This window comes from Nannospalax galili, unplaced genomic scaffold, assembly GCF_000622305.1.
Source record: "Nannospalax galili isolate Female #2095 unplaced genomic scaffold, S.galili_v1.0 scaffold679, whole genome shotgun sequence".
Taxonomy (NCBI): Eukaryota; Metazoa; Chordata; class Mammalia; order Rodentia; family Spalacidae; genus Nannospalax; species Nannospalax galili.
Genome location: NW_008343462.1, coordinates 392,842 through 410,154, shown reverse-complemented (window position 1 = coordinate 410,154; position 17,313 = coordinate 392,842). Strand labels below are relative to the sequence as shown.

At 48.7% G+C, this 17,313-nt stretch overlaps 1 protein-coding gene across 1 annotated transcript in view; it reads left to right on the top strand.

Moving 5' to 3' along the window:
- Positions 1-17,313, top strand: part of Tbcd (tubulin folding cofactor D) — a 191,184-nt gene that overhangs the window by 30,269 nt on the left and 143,602 nt on the right. Inside the window, exons 8-9 of the mRNA XM_008839647.3 lie at positions 14,643-14,688; positions 16,168-16,297. Coding sequence (XP_008837869.1) covers positions 14,643-14,688; positions 16,168-16,297 — 176 coding nt within the window. The remainder of the gene's footprint in view (positions 1-14,642; positions 14,689-16,167; positions 16,298-17,313) is intronic.

The following is a 17,313-nucleotide window of genomic DNA, read 5'->3' as shown; positions in this document are numbered from 1 at the left end:
CACTGGGCTTGGCTTGGCAGCGGCACCTCTGCTCTATCCAGAGAGATTTTCCCTGAGGATGATGAGCAGTTGTCTGATGCTGAAATCCTGGGAAGCAGATGAATCAAACTGCTGTGGACCAGCAGCCCCGGTGGCCTCACCTCCCCGGGCTCCCGACACCCGGCTCCCAGCACCCAGCTCGGCCCCTCTAGAATCTTCTGAAGTCTCTTCTGCTTCTGGGGGGCCACCAGTGTTCCCACTTGCTGCCTTTCCTCTTTTGGAGGGCCACTTGGGTCTGATCTGGCTCCAGGGCAGGAGGAAGTTGCGCTCAGCGGGTGGAGCAGTTTCGCCATGGGCTTGTCAGACCTGAAGTCAGAGGGCTGGGTGTCCTGTGCATGATGAAACTTGCAGGTGCATTGTGCTTCAGGATTGCATGTTTCCTTTGATGCACTTGGCTTCATTTTTATCCACCTGTTCATTAGTGTGGTTTAGGCGAAACAGGTGAACCCTGAACAAGTCACATCGAAACTAGGATTGATTTTATTTCCCTTGAAGCATAGTCCTCTTGCAGTGATGATTCTTAACTCTTGTGGGAGGGAAACAAGTGTTTGGCAGGTTCATCTCTCCAGAAGAGCCCCGTGTATCACTGTAGAGCACACTTTGGTTTTGTCCCACTGAGCATTTAGCATTAATGCAGACGGAGAAAATTTGAGGAAGGAAAACGTTATTTAAAATTCTGCCTCTGTTTACTTCTTGATGCCTGTGCTTGTGGTATCCACTCAGATTTGAGGTTCTGATGACTGACTAGCGTGGCTTCTCCACATCCCCTGCAGGGGCCATGGATGGGTGGGAACTGGCCAGAACAGGCCACTGGCAGTGAATGTGCAGTTGTGACTAGCGACAGGAACAGGAGAGGCTCTTTTTGGGTACCATCTGCAGTGTTGAATCGCCCTCACGGTGACGTTTTCTTGTTCACCCTAATTTTTAATTTTTACAAGAGCAGAAGCCTGGTTAGTTTATGGCTCGGGTCTAACTCAGCAGCACTTGCGCAGCATTCTTGAGGTCCTGGGTTTGTTACCTAGCACTAAAAACCAAAACCCAAAACCCCAAACAATGGGAAAACCCCTCATTGGGTTTTGAAAGCCAGGAAAGCCATGAACAGCAGGACTGTGGGCCCGTCCCTGCTTCATGGCAGCCGTAGGAAGACATGCGGGACCTGTTTTCTAGCATATGGGTTAAAGTAGATGAAAGGGCTCAGGTGCCTGTTGACTGGATTACCTTTGTGGGCAGTCAGGAGGGACCAGTAGTGTGCATCCTGGACTTGGCTGTGTTGGCTCTGCCAGGACCTTCTGCTGACTGACAGGGCTGTCCTGGCCTTGGCCTCTAATGAACTTCGGCTATACCTGGATTTTTATCTTTCCTGGTAACCTGAGGTGCGGGTGTGGTGCCTTGCTTCATCTGGAAGAGAAGTGACAAACCTTTCTTGCCTCAGAAGTGTGTGGAGACTAATTAGCACCCGCTGTGCTCTTTAAACAGAGCCCAGCCCCTTGTCCAGGCTCTGGCCTCTCTTCTGTGGGCTTCTATGGAGATCCACTCCCTTGTGGCTAGAGAGGCTCAGGTGTGGTGTGCCCACAGCAGAATCTCCAAGTGGTCACATCATGGTGCTCAGGGCAGGTTTTTTTTTTTTGGACAGGGTTTCCCAATAGCCCCTGCAACTTGCGTTCAAGGCAGGTGCTGATATCTGCCTGTGTCTGCTGGGATTTAAGGTGTGCACCATGGTGCCTGACTTTTTTTTAATATTTTATTATTTTTATTTTATGTGTATGAGTGTATTGCCTGCATGTATGTGAGTGCACCCATGTCATGCAGTGCCGCAGAGGTCAGAAGAGGGCGTCGGATTCCCCTGGAACTGGAGTGAAGGCCGGTTTGTAGCTGCCATGTAGGTGCTGGGAATCGAACTTGGGCCCTCTGTAAAAGCAGTCAGTTCTCTTAACCACTGAGCCATCTCTCCAGCCTCCTGACTCTTTAAAATGTTGATTGATTGGTTGATTGATTGTAGTGACTTGTGTATCATAGAACTCATGTGGAGGTCAGAGGACAATTTGCTGAAATTGGTTCTCTCCTTCCACAGTGTGAGTCCTGGGGCTTGAAGTCAGGCTTGGCAGCCAGAGCAGGGTTTGGGTGGAGAAAATGCCTGGCAACACATACACCTGAGCACTGAGTGTTGTAGATTAAGGGGGACGGTTCCTGAGTTAGGCTTTGAGTAAACTATGAGCAGCTAGCTCTGGCTGTATCTGAATTTTCTGCATCTCAGCATTTTACATGGGTGAATCCTGTAGGAACATGTGGGCCACATGCAGACAGTGCAGGGTCCACACTTGGAGGGAAGGGACTTTGTGGGTCACAGTCCTCATCGTCCTCATCCCTATGAGTAGAAATGTGGGGCCATCTGCCCACCTGTGAGCTGAGTTAGTGCTGGAGGTGGAGGTGGCCAGGTCCCCCTTTAGCCTTAGCTTGTGGCTTTTGCTGCAGGCCATTTGAGCTCCTCAGGGCCCTGCCCCACTCCTCTGGCTCACCTGGCCTGTCTCCAGGCAGGTGCTGATACCTGGCTGCCTTACCCTTCTTGGCCTTCCTTCTCACATCTTTCCTTAGTCTGTGACTGTTGATACCTCATTCCTGATTTGCCCTTGACCTTTGTTTCCTAATCTCTGTCCTTGTTCTGGAGCTTGCCTTCTTGGGTACACTTGGGACACCTCTGAACCTATAACCCAACACTCATCTGTTGTATCACTTTCCCCCTCAGCCTTGTGGATGTGGGAGCCTGACCATGACTGGGGTCAGGGGGTCTCATTATCTCTGCCTGTGTCCCCCATGCCTGCTGTGTGAATTGACTCTCATGCCCTGCCTTTCCTGTCCAGAGCTTGTCAGCCTTGCCTTGCTGTCCAGCCACCCCTCCACAGTGCCATCTGGCAATGCCCAGGTCCCCATCTTGTTGTGTGGCTTCTTGGTGCTGTTGGCCTTTGCTCAAGCCTAACCCTCTGCTGCCTGCTCTTCACCCCTCTGAAGTGTCTGCTGTGAGCAGTTGCTTACTTCTCGGGCCCTACTGCTATCTCTCCTCGGGTTCTCTGCAGCTGCATGCTGTTCCATGTCAAGGCAGGGTTTTCTATATGGAGCAGGGCTGCCCCTGAGGGAAACAGACTAAGAAGAGTCAGAAGAAGGACCTGCCAGGGACAGGTGGGAGGGGTTTTCCTTCCTCTGTGAGCCCAAGGGAGCAGGCAGCTTGAAGAGCAGGAGGGCAGCATGCAGTTGGTGGGACACGTTTTCCAAACTAGGCAGCTGGTACTATCTTCATGCCTGTATGGGGGCCAGGAAGCTCCGCTGATGAAATTGAGCCCCTGTGTGGAGGTGACCGATGTCCAGTTTTGGGGAAAAGCTGGGCCCGTGTTGGTGGCTGAATTCTGCTTTCAGTGCAGGTGTCTGGATCAACTCCTTGAGATGCTGCCCTCTGTGTCCTTTTCAAAGAACGTTGGCAGTTGACCCTTTGTTCTGAAAATTGGTCCTTTCCACAGATCCCATAAGCTCCGTGGTCTGCCTGGGCAAATCTAGCTGTGCAGTGGGCTAGTTCATTCCGGCTAGTTCTGCATGGTGAGGCATACATCCTGGCAGCTCCCTGCGGTCTTGTTTCAGTTTTGTGTTATGACAGAGGGTCCAGGACCTTTGTTTTAAATACAGGGTCTCGGACGAAATCCCAGTACAGATGTGGGAAGTGGGTAAGAAACCCCAGCCCTACCTGAGGAACCATTGGCATCTGATGGCTGCTGGGAGGGGGGGAGCCAGTCTAGTTTAAACTAGTAGGTGAGACTCTGGTAGGCTGAGCAGACTCCAGTGGGTGGACCCACAGCAAAGGGCATTTGAGGACACAGGTTTGACTATAGGCCTTAGTGGGGGGCGAGGGTTACTAGGGGTGGTGCAGTTGGGGGAAGGGATCAAAATGGGATCCAAATATATTGAAATCTGCAAAAATTCAACTAAAAACAAAAACCACCAAAAAAGAAATAACTAATACTAGTATGAAATCATTTAATGTTGATTTTCTGTGTGTGGAAGATACAGTCTCACTTGCAGTCACACATTCTATTCTGGAAACTATGATGCAGAAATCATTCTGTGAATGCTCCATTGTAATTTAGAATTACACTTTGACCAAGTTGTGAGCAGCAAATGAATTACAACGGCCACCAACGCTTAAAAAAAACAACAAAAAATCCCGCAGGGTGTCATGTAGTCCAGGCTTGCTTTGAACTCTCTCACCCTGTCCCCACCTCTGGAGCTGGGATTACAGATGTGCGCCCTTCTCGACTGGTCTGGTGCTTCTCAGACGTTGCTGACTCCTGTGTGCAGTTGTGGCTTCTGTGTCCCTCGCTTCTGTGCTGGAGACGAGGCTGTTGGTGTGGCCTCAGCCTTGCTGTCCCGTCTTCCTTCCTCGCTCTGCCTCTCTTCCTCCAGGCCAGCACTCCTGGCCAACCCTGCCCGCGCTGGCGAAGCTTGGGCTCCTATCTCTGCCCTCAGGTGCCTCAGCCAGACTTAACATCCCTCCAGGGCCCAGGTCCCCGGCTTTACAAGCGTACCTCTTGCCTCTGAGCCTGGGAAGCACCATGCTGTTGGGGTACCCCCATTCCTGTTCTGTCTCTGGGGAGGAGCCACTGGTCTTTGGCATTAGTCAGTTAAGAAATGATTATCTTTACCTAAAAAGTGTTAGAAATTGGAGTGTCAGTAACACTGACTTGAGAGGCGGGCAGTTCTCTGCCCCCAGCTTTGGTCTTCTCTTTCCTTCTCCTGTTGTCTAGGGCTTTTCCTGTTGTGGGTTGTGTTTCTACAACATGGAGATGGCAGGGATGACAACACTCTTGTTGCTATGGATGGTTGATTCCCAGAGCTGGGTACCTGCCTGTGATCCCAGCACTCCAGAGGCTGTGGCAGGGAGGATCCTGAGTTAGAGGTCATCCTGGGCTGCTTCAGGAGACTCTGCCTCAAAACAGACTCTAAACATGATGTTTTAGCCTTCTGGAATGTGGAATCCTGTTAGTGGGATGATTCTCTCATCTGTGTGGTGGATACTGTCTTTCTTTGTCTTCCTACAAACCCCTTCCCTACCTTCTTTCCTGGGACTCTTACAAGACCCTGGGATGTGGCCACACCTGAAACTAAGCTCAGGGGTCGGGGGAGTGGTTTGTATCCTGAGAAGCTGGGCTGATCCAGTGCTTGAGAAGTGACTAGAGGCTCTGTCATCTGGGGAGATGCATATGCAACTTTTGGTCTTAGGGCTGCTGTGGGGCTGTGGGAGAGGCCTGATAAAGGACTATTGTCCAGGATTCTAATGAACTGTTTATCACACAGTCTGCCTTTTGGGCAGGTGATGCTTCTGGCCTGGATGCCACTCTCGAGGCTGGGTCCTGCCCCATGCCAGAGCTCCGTACCAGGCTGTAGCCTTTGGCTCTTCCTTGGGTAGTGTGCCCTTCAAGGTGGCCCTCACTTTTCTTTTTATGAGTCAGTGGTAGTGCTGGATGTCACTTTTCTAGGTTCTACTTGGTGGAAGGAATCTCTTTCCCCACAGTGCTGGGATATCAAGGAAGAGCTGGTGTGGAACTCTCTGTGAAGAAGGCCGTGATGATTTGGGCTAGGTCCTTTGGCCTAGGCGAGGACCTGTGTCCTTGGTGCTCAGTTTTCTAGTTGGTTGTGTGGGTTTTGACAGTCTTCTGCCTGCGTTTCAACCTCCAAAAGTGCTTTATACTGCTGTCACCATCTGTTTGCTGAGCCTGTCATAATGGGGCTTTCTTAGTGTTGAGATAGAGTCAGGGGAAGCCTTGTTTGCCCTGCATCTTGTCCCATTTGAGAGGTAGCATGGGTACAATAGTGTCTTTATGAGAGACCAGAACAGGGTCTGTGGTAAAGTGTGCTTAGTAACCTGCCGTTCCTAGTGCTGTGGTTTCTGAGGTCTTCCCCAGTGCTGGATGCTCCTGAGGATTGGTAGGCTTCTCAGAAGCCTTAAATTTCAGTGACAGTTGCTCCTGAACTGGGGTACAGGGACCTTTCTCCAAGGGCCTGGGGTGGAGTTGCTTTTCTTGGCCTGAATTCAGCAGTGCCTGCAGGGAGCCTCAAACCAGCACCTCCTGCTTGGCAGCAGGGCGAACTTGCTCCTGTGTGGCTCCACAACCTGTGATTTGCAGGGCTTGGAGAGCTTGCCCCAGGGAGGGGAAGCTAGCTTGGGTGGGTAGCAATCGAAAGGCGTGGTGGTTTAGGATGATTACTGGGAAACACCTTAGGTTTGTACCTTGCACTGGGCTGGTTTCTAGAACAACACAAACAGACCCTGGGTTGCTCCTCCTGTGCTGAGAGGTATTTTTCTCCACGCTGTTGTGGTGTAAGGCCTGGGCTTTTCAGAAAAACAGGTGGCTCTAGGTTGGTTCCTGTTTTGCGGGCCCATGAAAGTGGAGTGCGTTTCCCTGTGTGTGACTTGGTGTGAATGCTCAAGACAGATGACAAGGTCCTCTGATGCTGAGAGTCATTCTCCCCCAGGGCAGGTCAAACTCTGGCCAGCACTGGAAGAAAATCATCTGTGAAGATGCCTTACTTATTTCAAAAAGAAGTTCCAGTTTAGCCCAGGCTGGCCTTAAATGGGTGGCTGTCCTGCTTCACTCACCCAGATGCTAGGAAGACGCTTTTGTGTGAAAAATCAAAGGCCTGCATTTTTGGAGGGTCCCTCTCACCTCTTCCTCCTGTTTGCTTCATAGTTGCTAACTTCCTTTGTCTGAGAAAGCACAGAAGGCTTGAACCTGGAAATCCAGCAGGAAACTCCTGGAATGGGTCTTTGTCCAAGTCAAGAAAGGGAGGGGTGAGAAGAATCGCTGTGGAACTATGGAAACAGATTGTTTCTCCCCTTTCCAGACAGTGGCAGGCAGTGGAATTGTGCTGCTGGTCTCGGGTCTGTGTGTAGGGTCAGTGTTCACTGGATTGTGCATTTGCAGGCGTGGAGGCCTGCCACGTGCTCATGTGTCTGGTGCCAGGGGGCCATCACCCTCTTTACTTCCCTGGCCCACCATCGTGCACACTGGTTCCTCTCACCTCCTCCCAGGAGAGCTGATAGAGGGCCAGCTGCATCTGAGCGCCCCCCGGCATGATTATTATCTCACATGACAAGAACATCCTCATCCACCGATGCAGGAGCAGGCGAGCTTTGGTGCTTCCCCTACGTGTGTACCCCACATTTCTGCTTGAGAGATGCTTGTTCTTTAAATGGATGATTTACATGTAAATATGTGGCATTAGGTGTGTTTGAATTTATGTGAAATAACTTCTAGTTTGGTATCATACGTAATCTGAATCTTAGGGAGGATTTTTAAATTATTTTTGATGTGTATGCGTGTATTGCAGGCATGTAGGTAAGTGCACCTGTGTCGTGCAGTGCTCTCGGAGGACAGAAGAGGCTGTCAGATGCCCTGGAACTGGAGTTAGGACAGTTGTTAGCTACCATGTGGGTGCTGGGATTTGAACCCAGGCCTTCTGCAAGAACAGTCAGTGTTCTTAAGTGCTGAACCATCTCTCCTGCCCAGTAGGGGAGGATTTTTACAAAGGTTTTGCACAAGAATGTATCTGTATTCACTGTGTAGGAAGCATTAGTAATCCGGTTCTGTGTTCGGGTCTCAGAGAGGAAGAGGTGTGCATTAGAGCGTCTGTGAGGAGCTGCTGTCATCGCCCTTTCATAGACTGAGAGGAGGAGCTGAGGTTCAGCCCCAGCATTGTGATCATGCTGGTCTGTGTTGCTGGATAGTCAGCAGTGCCCAACCTTACCTGGGCAGGCTGGTTCCAGCTTCCCTGCTCAGTACTTAGATGGAGTATGAGGAAGCTTGCTTACTCGTGTGTGTGTGTGTGTGTGTGTCTGTGTGTCTGTGTGTGTGCCTGTGCCTGTGTCTGTGTGTATGTGTGTGGTGCTGGGAATGAATTTTGCATAAGCTTGGCAAGCACTCTACCACTAACCCACATTCTTTTTCTTAGAAAAAGACATTTTTAAGCTGGCCATGGTGTGACTCACGTCTATAATCTCAGCACTCTGGAGGCTGAGATAGGAGGATTGCCACCGGTTTCAGGCTAGCCTAGCTACAGAGTGAGAGCCTGTCTAAAAAAAAAAATTAGAAAAAAAACCAAACAGAAAACATTTTTTATTCTTCTGATATTACTAAAAGGTCAAGGTCTTCCCAATACCACTGTCCTCCCAGAGCTGGCCCGCAGGTTGGACCCAAGGGTGCTGGCCATCATGTTCCCGTGCTCTGTCTTCCTGTTTTGTCCAGTTGGCTGGTTGGTGTGCTGCCCTCCTGCTTGCTGATCCTGCTCTTTTCCATACTACTCGGCCACTACCCAACTTGGTGGTGACCCTTCATCTCAGTAACTGCCTAGTTGTGTCTGTGCCCTCCACCCTAGGAGGAGCCCAGCTTCCTTGCAAGATTGCAAGAGAGACCTGGGATTTTTGTCTGTCTTGTTTCCTACTCTTGCCTCATACAGCCTGGTCCATGGCTTTGCACGCTGCCCAATTGATAATGTGTATGCTCTCTTCACCTCTTCTGTTAGGGGGTCTGGCTGTCTTCAGAGGAGCCTGCTTTAGCCCCTAGTATCCTTGTCAAGAATAAGGCCAGTGTCCTGTCCTACCCTGCCCCACTGTCACCAACCAAGTAATTGTGAGAGTTTTGTGTGTCTGGAGTCTGTGTCCAACTTTCCCCTCAGGTACAGTTCTGCAGGTGTGTTTGATCCGGATCCAAGCTGTGGTCAGTCTTCTTTGCACCTTAGTCCTCAGCATGATCTACCTGTGCTCCTCTTGGAAGCTCTGCTTCCTCACCAGAACCTCTTGCTGTGTCTGGGCCGATACCTCCACCCTTTTACTGCACACTTTCTACCTCCCAGAAGTTGTGGAGCCTTCCCGTTGTCAGACTCAGAAAACAGTGACTTTATAGTGAGTGTGATGGCAGCAACTGGTGTCCTGCCCCCGCCTCCCGTTTTTCCTTTTTTTTGTGGTGCATACTCAGACTTCATTTATAGTAGAGATATTCAAAAGTTGAACACTTATAAGTTTGAAACATTGAACATCAGTACTGTCTTAAAAGTTTCATGCCACCTCATCCATTGACTTCTTAGATTCTTTTTTTTTCCTTAGTAAAAGCAGATATTTTAACATATATTATGGAACAAACTCTACACCAAATTATTTACATGTATTCATTCATTATGCAATCACTCTGAAAGATAATAGCAAGCTAGATCTAGGACTTGTAGTCTTATCTACAGCCCTGTAAAGATTCTGTTGGAAAAGAGAAGTTGGTCCTAAAATACTGGTTCAGATATCTTGAGACTATTTCTTTTCTGATAAGATCCTCTGTTTCTTTTCTTTTTTTTTCATGTACTCTTTCTTTTATTTATTTTTATGGGGCTTTTGGCTACTCTTAACATTCCCCCCTCTGAAGAGGTAACCATAAAATCTTTTAAGGATTAGATAAAAGCTCCCAAATACTTTTGACATTTTTGGCCTTTGGAACGGAGTATGTTGCTAAGAGGCCCAAGGACATTGTGAGTTTTAGCCTAGAAACAGGCTACTTTTCTTTGGGGTCTTTTTACCCTAACTGCCTGGCTGCCTTTTATAGTGGTGAGGATTCTTCCCTTCACAGTTTATTGGAGCTTTTTAACAGGAAAGCAATTGTGTGTTTTTTTTATTTGTTGTGTTTATTTGGTATATCACATTAATTGATTGTTGGATGTTAAACCATCCTTTCATTCTGTACAGATGAGGGATAAACCCTATTTGGTTTTGGTATAAAGTCCTTTTGGTTTGTTGTTGGAGTTAGTATGTTAATGTCTCATTCGGCATTTTTACATATGTGTTCTACAGAGGTTGGCTGTAGTTTTCTACTGTAATCTTGACTTTTATTAGGGTTTTTATGGAACACTGGCCTTGCATAACCAGCTGGCAAGTGTTTTCGCAGAGCTGATGCAGAATGGTATTTTTTCCCCATAAATGTTAGCTAGAATCCGTTAGTGGAGTCACATGGCCTTCTGTGGGAGGATTCTAAATCACACCTTCGATTTCTTTTCTTGCTATAGTTCTACTCAAAGCTTCTGTTTCTTGGCTTTGCCTTTCTTGGAGTATGCTCATGTCCTGTGAGCTGTCTGATTTGTTTCTCTGAAGGTCATAACATTCTTTTACTATCCTTTTGGTTTTACACATAGATGTACATATATGCTGCGATTTTACACTATCTTAAAAGACATTAAACTTTTTTTTTTTCTGATTGATTGATTGATTGATCTTGTCTTTTTGAGAGTCTCCCTGTAGCCCCAGCTGGCCTCAAACTCAGTATGTAGACCAGACTGGCCTTAATCTCAGAGATCTGCCTGCCCCTGCCTCCCAAGTGCTGGGATTAAAGGCATGTGCCATCACGCCCGGTTTTCTGATTTATTTTTTATGTATATGAGTGTTTTGTCTGTATGTGTGTACGTGCACCAGTGTTGTGCAGTGTCTGTGGAGGTCAGAAGAGGGAGTTGGATCCCCTGGAACTGGAGTTAGAGACAGTTGTTAGCCTCCATGTGGGTGCTGGGAACCATGCCTGGGGCCTCTTTAAGAGAGGCCAGTGTTCTTACCTGCTGTGTCACAACCCCCCCTTAACAATTTAAAATCACTGTATCATAGGCCCTGACGTACTTTAGCATATTTTGTATGACCGCTGCCATTTGGAGGGCTGCTTCTCTCAGAGACTCTGTGTATCGTGATGCTGAGGCTATGAACCCTTGGCCTCAACTATGCTAGGCAGGTGCGGCTGCACCCCAGCCTTTGCAGTTCTTTCTAACAGAAGCCGTCTGATTTTGGGATCCACTAGAACTCTAGATGCTTTGAATTATATAAAGCTTTAAGCATGGCTGCCATTGCCTGGCTCCTAGCCTGTGGTCTGCTCTGTGGGCAGGCACAACGGCTCACGTGGACAGCAGTGGGCCTGTGTGATGCTACCCCAAGACTTTACAGCTGAGGAGGTGACCCAGGAGAGCGCCTGTGCCTTGCTGACATCTGCAGTGGCATATTGAGTGTTTTGTAGCTGGGGAAATTTTGGAAACATTGGTCTTAGCAGTTAGTTACTCTTTAAAGAGAAGATTGTGACTACTACTTTGAAAGCTGAGATTTGAGTTTTCTGTATAAAATGTTTAGCTTTGTCATGCTGTGAGATGTCTGCTTCTTTCAGGCCTTGTTATAAGTGAGCTGTCCTTGTTGAAGATGACCTGCTTGTTTCCCATGCATGGCTGAGAAAGGGGAGAGGGACATCTGTACTCCTGAGGAGGAGGGGGTGCATCCCTGACTGGCAGGGTGCTGCAGAGGGACTCTGGGGGGTGCTAGCCCTGGAAGGTGTGACAGACCAGGACCATGGCAGACCCTGGCTTCTTCTTTACTCCAGCCTTGGTCTGCTGAGTGGGGAGAACTTGGTCCCTAGTGCCTGCTAGGGGCAGATTTCTCAGACGTTGAGGGATCTGCTGCAGTTCAGAGCTGACAGTCAGTTATTCTTGTGAAGTCTGACCTAACTTTTTAAGTTGGATGTATTGGGAGGCTGGAGAGATGGCTCAGCAGTTAAGAACACTGGTTGTTCTTGCAGAAGGCCCGGGTTCGAATCCCAGCACCCACATGGCAGCTAACAACTGTCTGTAACTCCAGTCCCACGGGATCCAACAGCTTCTTCTGTCCTTTGCAGGCATTGCACAACACGGGTGCACTTACCTACATGCAGGCAATACACGCATACACGTAAAATAAAAAAAATAAAATATTTTTAAAAAGTTGGAAATATCTGGCCTCTGTATTACCACCTGTGGGCTTTACAGTCTGAGTCTGAATTGTGTGAATCCTTGTTTGCAAACCTGGGCTGGCTTTCGTGTGCTGTGAGGTGGGTAGATGGATAGGCAGGGATGGCCTCTGTCCCTGATGTTAGCCAGGTTAGCTGTCAGGGCCATGCTATCTTTTTTTTTTTTTTCCTCTGAGTAAGAGTCTCCCTTTAGCTCCAGCTGGCCTAGAACTCACTATATAGACCAGGCTGGACTTGATCTCACAGAGATCTGCCTGTCTCTACTTCCTGAGTGCTGGGATTAAAGGCGTGTGCCATCATGTCTGGCCTGTCCTCTTTATTATTTTTATTTTATGTGTATGAGTGTATTGCCTGCATGTATGTGAGTGTATCCGTGTTGTGCAGTGCCGCGGAGGTCAGAGAGGGCTTCGGATTCCCCTGGAACTGGAGTTAAGGACAGTTTGTAGTTGCCATGTGGGTGCTGAGAATTGAACCTGGGTCCTCTGCAAGAGCAGTCAGTGCTCTTAACTGCTGAGCCATCTCTCCAGCCCCTGTCCTCTTTTTTAAATCCTGGATACAGACCAATTTCAAGGTTACAGCATACAGTGCTTGTGCTGTGTGTGTGTATGTGTGCGTGTGCGTGTGTGTGAGAGAAAGAGAGAGAGAGATCCTTCTGCTCAGATGTTTCTCTTCCACTGGCAGCTGAGTGGGGTTCCTGAGGTACGTGGTTCAGAGTCCTCGGGTCCACTGGCAGCTGAGTGGGGTTCCTGAGGTACGTGGTTCAGAGTCCTCGGGTCCACTGGCAGCTGAGTGGGGTTCCTGAGGTACGTGGTTCAGCGTCCTCGGGTCCACTGGCAGCTGAGTGGGGTTCCTGAGGTACGTGGTTCAGAGTCCTCGGGTCCACTGGCAGCTGAGTGGGGTTCCTGAGGTACGTGGTTCAGAGTCCTCAGGTCCACTGGCAGCTGCTTTTCAGCTTGCCCAAACTATAGTTTTTCCTGGTGACATCACTCCAAGGCCTTTTTAACTCATAAGGAATCAATGAGGGGCTCGAGGGGAACCCCTGTATCATGAGCCCAAGTTTTAAAGACTGTCCACTGAGCGTTAGGAATGTCCCAAGCTATGACATGTTTCAGAGGTGATAGCTGATGTCCTGAGTCCTGGGTTGCCAGTTATGGCACCCAGTATGTCCAGGGATATTGTGTTTCATGTTGCATTTCTAGAGTGAAGTAAAGTTACTGAACTTTGGACTAATCACTCAAGGATTAGGGTTGAGCTGATGGAAGAAAGGGTGGTGGTGGAAAGAACAGAAGGAAGATAGTGTGACTTCTGCCATGGGGCTGTGAGTGCCAGTAGTTAGGCTGTGCTTGGCTGATGTCAGATCCCAGATGGTAGCTGACACCTTTGGGCTACTCTGTCCCACCCAATGAGTTTGGAGACATAGGCCTCTCGTGGCTCCGGTGCCTGGCATGGCTGGTACTGCAGGATCCCTGTATGACAGATTCCAATGGTTGTGCCTCGTGATGCTCTAGCCTTCAGGTCAAGCCCCATGCTGTCACTGACTGTTCTGAGGACATCTTCCTGAGCAGCTTGGGGTTTGAGGAGCCAACAATATTTTTGTGTATATAGGAGTATGGGAAGGGGCTGGCAGAAAGGGTCTAGTATAGATGAATAGAGGCTGACAGGACCTGGATTTTGCATTTAGTGGATATGCATATGTGTGTTTTTTGGGTCTTTGCATGTGTAAGTTTATACATGTGTGTTTATGCCTATTTTTATATGCTTTGTTTGCACATGTTTATGTGTATGTTTAAGTATTTTTGTATGTGCTTATTTCTTGAGACTGGGTTCTCCTTTGTAGCCCTGGCTAGCCTGGAACTTGCTTTGTAGGTCATGGTGACTTTGAATTTGCAATCATCTTCCTCCTTCTGTCTCCTGAGTGCTGGGATTGCAGGGATGAACTGCCGTGCCCACCTGTGTTTATGTTTTTGCATGTGTGTATGTGGAATCAGTGTGACACAAATGTTATAGTGAAAGAACCAGAGTTCTAGTGAGAGGTGACCAGTGTTCTAGTGAGAAAGAGCTAGTAGCCTAGTGAGAATCAAGTGTTTCGGTTTTTTTGGCTGATATCCTCCAGCTTCATTTGTAGTGCTGTGTACAGAGTCTGCATGTGGTGGTGGCTGCCGTCACAGGGAGGGTGAGCTGGAGGTACCAGATCCAGTGGTAAACTTTGGGAGTGGCTGTGAGGATCAGAGTGGGGAGGACCCTCCTGCTTATGACTAAGGTAGATGTGAGTAAGGACCCCTTACCTCTGTGTGGATCATTTGGTCTGTCACTTTTATCCTTTGATATCTTTATTTGTACACAGGTAATAGTGTCGACTTTCCCAGCGCCTCCTTGTAGCCTAGTTCAGTCTGTGTGCGTTGCAGGTTAGGATTTGGCCCCTGGGGGGACTAGACCCCTTCCATGTGCTCCTGCTGTGAGGGCACCTGTTGGAAGGGCTCTTTTCCAGCCCTTTTCTTCTCTTGGTGTTCAGTGGTGTGTGCTCAGAGAGAAAATTCTGGAAGGTCAATGAGTTCTGATAACTTGCGGGTTTTTTTTTTTTTGTCTTTTTGAGACAGGGTCTCCTTGTAGCGCCAGCTGGCCTGGAACTTGCTACATAGACCAGGCTAGCCTCGAAATCATAGAGATTCACCTACCTCTGCCTCCCAAGGGCTGGGATTAAAGGCATGTGCCACCACACCTGGCAATTTGTGTATGTTTTAAACTTTCACCTGTATTTTAAACTTTTTTTTTTTTCAGGCCCAAATATTTAAGCACGGAAAACGGGAAGATTGTCTACCCTATGGTAAGATTTAAGATGAGCTTGTGTGACGGGTGATTGTGGGTATATAATCAAGGTACTGCTTTAACTCTTTATTCATTGGTGTCAGAATCTGTGTATTTGGACACAATCATAGCTCTTGGACTTTCTGTTTTGTGGCTTTAATAATGTCACCTGATTCCCCCTCCTCACCTTATTAATTTTGATAAATCGTCCTAGTTATTTGAAACATAGGAAATTGCTGAAGGCCTTGTATTGAAGATCTGAGTTTTATAGCCCAACAAATGAGCTGATTTGATTCTGGGAAGGCCTGGTCATGGTGGGCATAGACCTAAGGTCACCACTGTCTCTTGGGACCCTACAGTGGCCTTGTTCCCGTTACCTCATTTCATTCTCACTGCCTCATCCCCCTCCATATGACCTCCTCACCTCACCCTCCTCCCAGTTACCCCATCCCCCTCCTCCTCACCTCATCCCCCTTCCCATCATCTCATCCCCCTCCTCACCTTATCCTCCTCCCCATCACCTCATCCCCCTCCTCCTCCCCGTCACCTCATCCCCCTCCTCCTCACCTCATCCCTGTCACCTCATTCCCCTCCTCCTCACCCCATCCCCCTTCCCGTCACCTCATCCCCCTCCTCATCTCATCCTCCTCCTCCTCACCTCACCTCATCTCCCTCCTCCTCCTCACCTCCTCCTCCTCCTCACCTCATCCCTCTTCCCGTCACCCCATCCACCTCATCCCCCTCCTCCTCCTCACCTCATCCCCCTCCTCCTTACCCTCCTCCTCACCTCACCCTCCTCCCCGTCACCTCACCCATCACCTCATTCACCCTCATTCCCATCACCTGGTCCTGTCCTCTCTGCCCAGGCTTCTGGTGATATTGTAACCTGTCTTTTTTCCCCCTCTCCCCGATTGGCCTCAGTTTTGTCTGTTTTAGGTCAGGTCTGTCTCTGAGACCTAGCCCTGTATTTCTATCTCAGGCTTTCTCTGTCTCTACAGAACATCTTAACCTTTGTCCCCTTTCTCCCCGAGTCCCCTGAATGGCCTGTGTAGCCCAAGGCCCTACCTCGGGCCTCCTGTGTGGGAGGTCTTCCCACCATGCTCGCCTTGGGCTCAGCCTCCTGCCCCAGCCTTCTTCCAGTCCAGTGCTGAGTGAACGCTTTATGAACACAACACACCTCAGAGGCCCCTGCATGTGCACAGCCTCTTCTGGGCGCACTTGTCTGTGTCCCTCCGCCCCACATGATCGTGATTGCCTGCAACAGGCTGCCTTCCCCTGTGCTCAGGGCGTTTGCTACCTTCTGCTTCCTGGTGAGGACACCAAGCAGGCTCCATTCTAGCTGTTCTTGGCTGATGTTCTGGAGAGAAGGGGTTCTTGCCGTCAGGACTCAGGGATTCGGCATGGCTTGGTCATCACCTGCCCTGGGCCTGTGGGACTGGCTGTTCTCAGGGGTGTGTACCACTTCCTGCCTTATCGAGTCGTGTTCTCTCACCTGTAGCGGACACTGTTCTCCAGTGCCTTGATGGATGCAGACTCCCTGAGAGCAACCAAACCTTGCGGAAGCTGGGTGTGAAGCTTGTCCAGAGGCTGGGGCTGACCTTCCTGAAGCCAAAGGTGGCCACGTGGAGGTGAGACCTGACGTTCGTCTTAGGGGTGATGGTTGCCTGGGCCGAACAGCGTATGATATCCTCTACATTCAGTTTTCCTTTGATGCCTGAAGTCCTTTCTGGTTTTGAAAGGAAGGAGCAGTTTTCCTTTTACCATTTTCTGACTCTACATCTTGAGTTAGAATAGCCAAAAGAAGAGTGTTCCTGGGGGCTTTGCTCCTGCTTTTCCTGTGAGGATTGCTTAGCTGCGGCCGCAGGCTGCTGATTTCAGCTCCTGGAAAGCTTTCTGATCCGTGATCTCTAAACTGTAGGCTTCTCTGGTGAAAACCAGGCTCACTCTTCAATATTTAATCAGAAATGCAAGTGTCTTTGTCTGTCGGTGGGGATACTGCTTGGTTTTTACAGATTCCTCTCATGTCCTTGCAGTGCTTGTTTTCTTTCTTTTCCCTCCGTCTCCCCTTCCCTCCCTCCTTCTTTTCTTTTATTGAGACATAGTCTAGCCCAGGCTGGCCCTGACCTCGTGATTCTTGCCTCGGTCTGTAAGTGCTGGGATTCCAGACATGTGCCACCATGTCTTGAAAGTGCTGTGGTTTTTTTTTTTTACATGAAATAACAGTCATTATGTGCCCACTGTAAGCCATCCATGATTCTAATTCATTTGGTGCTTGATTTTTTTTTTTTTAGAAGAAGCATTTCATTACAGCTTTAACGTACTCAATAACAGTTTCCAGAGCAAAGATACGTCTCTTTCAAAAGTGGCTATAAAAATTTCAGGTTTGCTGTTGAATTAATACAGTTATACAATAATGAACTCACTATAAGCCCTGACATAAAATTGAATGAGTTTTTAACCTTTAAAAAAGATCTCCATTTTAAAGCATACTGTTTCTTACAGAAAGACTCATTGTTTTTGCTAATAACACCGTGATGTTGGCACATGCGTCTCTAATCTGTATGTATCTGATTATTGCTAGTCCTAATCAGTTATCCCTGGATCCTTGGCACCTGTGTATGTCTATAAAGTCATCGGGTAGATT